General features: G+C 33.6%; 1 protein-coding gene across 2 annotated transcripts; it reads right to left on the reverse strand.

Annotated features, from left to right (window-relative positions):
- Nucleotides 1-1352: 1352 nt before the first annotated feature.
- On the reverse strand, nt 1353-5180 carry LOC140876396 (probable serine/threonine-protein kinase PBL21). 2 transcript variants are annotated; one of them, XM_073280345.1, is made up of 6 exons: nt 4978-5180; nt 4428-4633; nt 3994-4178; nt 3627-3816; nt 2610-3001; nt 1353-2201 (listed from the first exon to the last, which is right to left on the reverse strand). In XM_073280345.1, exons 2-6 carry the CDS (start codon nt 4513-4515, stop codon nt 1920-1922), a joined length of 1137 nt encoding a protein of 378 aa, XP_073136446.1. In that variant the 5' UTR covers nt 4516-4633; nt 4978-5180; the 3' UTR covers nt 1353-1919. The 2 variants fall into 2 exon arrangements, with proteins under 2 accessions (XP_073136446.1, XP_073136445.1); XM_073280344.1 differs by having other exon boundaries at nt 4428-4666.
- Between the last annotated feature and the right edge of the window lie 301 nt (nt 5181-5481).

Here is a 5481-nt window from a genome sequence, read left to right on the forward strand (position 1 = left end):
AGTGAGATTAATTAAGTGTTTTTTTAATTAATTTATTCATTAGCCTATTTTATTTTAATTTTTTCACATTTTAAATTTGTTCATTAGCCTATAACTTCCACTTTACTCATTATTATATAATTTATATAGAACAAAAGGGTAAATATGTATATAGACAATGAAAAAAATTTATTCCTACATCCATACTTTTATAGTAAAATAAATTTTTTGAAAATACTATATAATTTTTACCATAATCATTTATTTATTTTGCAAGACTTTTTATTAATATACTATTTGAAACAAATTTGGATTTTTAAAATTTTTTTCTATTTATTTAAAATATTTTATCAGAATTTGTCAAAATGCTATATAATTTTTACCATAAATATTTATTTATTTTGCAAAACTTTTTAATATAATTTTTCGGTTACAATAATCTATTCCTTGGTCGAATATTATTTCAAAATTTTATATTGGAATATTGAAAATACATGGATGAAATGAAAAAAAAAAAATCATATATATAATAACATATGAAATTTATGTATAACAAATTTTATGACAATTTGACACAATTAATAGTAGAAAGGGAGTAAAGTGAAAGTTATAGGTTAATGAACAAATTTAAAATGTGAAAAAAATTAAAAGAAAATAGGCTAAATTAATTAAAAAAACTCTTAATTAATCTCATTATTAATTTAAATAAAAATAATTTATATTTAATTTTTAACAATATTGCTGCTCAATTTTTGTATGGTGTATAACAGTTAGACATTCGATTTGTGACATTTAGTAGTCAATAAACTTTTGAATTTTTTTTCACCTTCCAAAAGTAAAATATTTTACATTATAAAAATATTAGCCAAATATTGTGTGTAAAATTTTATAATTATATAATATACATAATTTATCAATAATTAATTTTTAGGTAATAATTGGATATAAATGAAAAATTAAATCAATATTCATTACTATGCAATAAATCACCATCTAAATTTTGATTAAATTTTTAATCCATTTTTGCCCTTTTTTTTTACTTCATTTTTCCATAATTGCCCCATAAATGATTTTTGATTTCTATAGGACAAAGTTATAAATTCACAATGAAAAATTTTGCCACCATTCATATTTTTATAGTAAAAATAGATTGGATGGACCGATCTATTATTTTTTATTCATTTTGACATTTCTAATTTTAAACACGCACGGGTATAGATAATAAAACCCCAAAAAACTCGTTCTACAACCTTTTCAGGTACAAAAACCAAGAAAATCTTCCATACAATAGACTATAATTTGTACAAGAAAAATAATACATTCTCTTAAGTAAAGCCAATTCCATTTTAGTCAGCAACACACGGCCCAGAAACAAGAAACTAAAAACATAAAGAAAGATACAAAAACATTTACAGGGATCAAATTTATATCCTACCCTATATTTCACATGGAAATATACACTCGATTACATGAAAATTTATCAAGAACGCTCAACCCCCTACAGCCTAAAGACTACAGCCCCACTAGGCACTAGCCACCCCCGGACTCTGCCGGTACATTACGCTACTCTACACGATTCATACATGAATATCTCGGGTACTAAAACACGAAAAACAGGTAAACTGATTCACACAAGGGCTCGGATTCGAGTTTCTGCTTCGAAAGGCCTATAAAACCAAAGGAATATTCGACTTTCTTGCCACTTATAAAACAGAAAAGAAAAAGAAAAGGTGTCATCCACAAATACAAGTATTTACAGTAATATAGCTACAGCCTACAAATGATGATAAAATCCGGTGTAAATTTTTGGCCAGTGAAATATAAAGCCTATGTTAGATCAGCTCAAACAAATTGTGATTCGCTACGTACCAAATGAATTAACAGATGATATTTATGTCATACCCACTTGATCCTGAGACTTTGAGAATATGCATTAGTTTCTAAATGTCTTTTCCTCTCGAGTCAACTTTACCCTCCATCTGAGATGGGGACGATGATGTCCTACTGTGAGATCTGCTTCTACTAGAATCCTCTGCTCGAGAAGCTAAGTATTCGAGTGCCATAACAATATCACTTATCAGGGGGCGGAAACTAGCTTGTTCTTGAAGACACATGGAGGTGATTGCAATTGCGTGGTGCAGGCTTCGGGTCGAGAAACGCCCTTCAAGTAGAGGGTCCACCATCTGGGAAAATTTCGTCCTGTCCTTCAGAAAAGGATGAGACTGCAAAGAAAAAAGAAACACTAAGATTCCGAGGCAAGTTTATTTTATTTCTCGTAGCCTAGATAACAACCATAATCTCTTTTTAGTGGTAAAAGATGATGTGATAAATATGGTCTGAATTTTTTCATAACATAATTCTAATGCAGTAAGATCATCGCAATGATTTTTAGGACCATGTCTAAAGAGGTCTGGAAACATCATAGAGATTTTGACATTTTGTATAATATAATAAATAATCTTTTTTTTTCAAAAGAAAGTATGTGAAAATGCTTCTCTTTCAAGATTATATTCACATGAAAACATGTTAAAAAATTTCCCACATTTTTCAATGCAAATTCAGTTCCGAAAAAGATATAGATAATTGATAGGTTACAGTAAACTACCAGAAGTTGAAGAGTAGAAACTCACCCATACGACCAAATTCTGTTCTCCATGTTTTCTAGAGCAGTCAATGGCCTTGCGTCCGGTAATCAACTCCAACAGAACCACACCAAAGCTATAGATGTCTGATTTTAGAGTTAGTTTACCGCTCATGGCATATTCTGGGGCACAGTACCCATAAGTCCCCATGACTCGTGTTGAAACATGAGTGTTGTCACCAACAGGTCCTAGTTTGGCGAGTCCAAAATCCGAAAGCTTCACATTGAAGTCATTGTCCAACAATATGTTTGAAGATTTCAAATCACGATAGATGACCGGTGGATTTGCTTTGCAGTGAAGATACTCAAGGCCTCGAGCCGCACCAACAGCAATTTTCAGCCTCGTGCCCCAACCAAGTGGCTTCTGACCAGGCGCTACATCTGACAACAATAATTTTGATAAGAAACGAAATTCATTAACAAATATTAATACAATATCAAAGTATAACTTTCTCATGGCCAATCATGCGAATGACTACATCAGGTATATTTGTTGGAAAAGAACACAGACCATAGAGGATCCATAGTCCCTCAGATTTATTTATAGCTACAAAATTGTACAAGCTTCAAGGTAAAATGAAAACTTGAAGCCCAATTTACAAGAGTTGAGTTCCTTTTCCAGGCTCGGAAAATGGAAGACAGGTTATTTCTTTTCACTATGATTCTATGAGAAGGCCTCATCAAGAACGTTGAATAGATTTAGACAAAGCACCTAAGCACGAAACACAGCCATTTAAAATGGTATTATCCACTTCAAGAGTCCCCATCTTTTTACTTGCATAAATATGGAAAAGCTAGCTTCAGCAAGCCAGTGACAAAAATGTCGAAAGCCGTACTACTAATAATATAATTCAGTGCCATGTTAACCACCGATAGAGACGAGAGTATAAGCTTAAAACATTAAACAAGAGTGAAGAATGACATTCAAAACAAATAGTGAAGAATGAAAACAGAGACTGATGTACATTGTTTCAGCTAAATATTATATGATTATATCATAAATTACCGAATAGATGATTTTCCAGGCTACCCATTGACATGAACTCATAAACTAGGAGCCTCTGATCACCATCAGTACAATACCCAATCAAGCTCACGAGGTTTGGATGGTGCAGCAAACTCAACATAAGAACCTCCACAATGAATTCTTGATTCCCTTGAAGGCCTTCAAGATTAAGTTGCTTCACCGCAACAATCTGCTCATTAGAGTCTAAGATTAGCACCACTTGAAGAACAAATTGCATCAACATAAATTCCACAACCAATTTAACAGAGTCATGGAACCTCTCTGTCATATTTTCTGTTGTTTTGAACCTGCAAACTACATGTTTTGGAACATCCAAATTCAGAAGTTAGATATACAAAGAGCTTACCAGGCCAGATTCCAGCCGACCTTTATAAACGCTTCCAAAACCACCTTCACCGATCAAATTAGCCTCCCGAAAATTCCGAGTCGCCATCGCGAGCTCCTTGAACGAGAAGCTGCGTGCCACATTGCCCTTTTGGCCGTTGCTTTCATTGGTTTTAGCCCTCACAGAGTTTCCCTTTTTCCCACTTTCTACATTAAAAAACGAGCATAACTATCAAGAGATCAATGTTCAGCACCCCAAATCCTTAAACCAATCAATCCTCTAATTAGAATTAGTTTCCCTTCTGCAAAGTACGTATCAAACCATAGAGTTTGAAAACAAAAAAGCTCATGATACTTGAAAGTGCACTCAAAAAAGAAAAATACATTCACAAAGTGTAATCAAACAACATACAGATTTGAAAACAAGAACAAAAGAAACGACAAAAGAAAACGAACCTGAACCATCCACTGATCTTGGAGCCGTATCTTCATCATAATCCCTCACATCCTTGCGCCGGAGGCTCATGCAAGAAAAGCAACTCATCCCTTTTAGGACACCCACCCCCACTGTTCTTCCAGAAAATTCTTTCTCCTCACAGACACAGTAATCCTTCAAATGAAACCAGAACTACAGAACCCAAAGCCCAGAGATATCTACCTCACTGAACCCGAATCAAAATACACAATCACATGTACTGCATTCCATATGTAGAAAAAAATTATTATACAAACAAGAATACAGGAGAGAGAACACTTTCAAGTTCCCTCCCCTTCAAACCCAAATCCCAGATGAAAAAAGAAAACCTCCCCCAATAAAAGCTAACACGGATCTAAAGTCTCAGACAGCCAAAGAACTTATCTTTTAGCGCAATATTTACAACTCAAAAAACAAAACAAAAAAACAAAAAACGATGGCCCTTTTTTATATGATTTTGCAGGGATTAATAAAAAAAACCAAGATTAAGCACATTGAAATGAACAAACAAACAGTATTAAAAGAACCCACAAGGCCAGATTTTCAGGGAAGCATTTTGTTAATTGCACAGGCAAAGATCTCTTCCTTTTGCTATATTTAGCTCAGATTTCCTCTTCTCTTACAGCCACCCCTGTTTACCGCCACCCTTAACGCTAATGCTTTCCCATTTTCCCCATTTCTGCCAAAAAGATTAAATTTTTGAAGAATTTTTTTAGTGTGTGTGGGCCTTTTGGGGGTATTGAGAGCAATAAAAGCAGAGTCTGATACTGTTGCGTGTCGCTTTCATTCACAGCTTGCATTTAAACGTTTGGGAAGCGAGGCAACACTAGGAAAGTACTCTTTTACCCTCCGTGTACTCTACTGGGTTTTGCTAATTTACGCTCCCGATTGAGTATCCTCGTGCCCTTGTAATAAACTGCTTCAACACGGTGATTATGTTGTGCAATCTTTATTTATCATTTTATATGTATTAACTTTGGGTCCCATTAAATCTTTTCATATTAGATGTTTGATAACGAGAATGGTCGACTAATT

This window comes from Henckelia pumila, chromosome 1 (assembly GCF_033568475.1).
Source record: "Henckelia pumila isolate YLH828 chromosome 1, ASM3356847v2, whole genome shotgun sequence".
NCBI lineage: Eukaryota > Viridiplantae > Streptophyta > Magnoliopsida > Lamiales > Gesneriaceae > Henckelia > Henckelia pumila.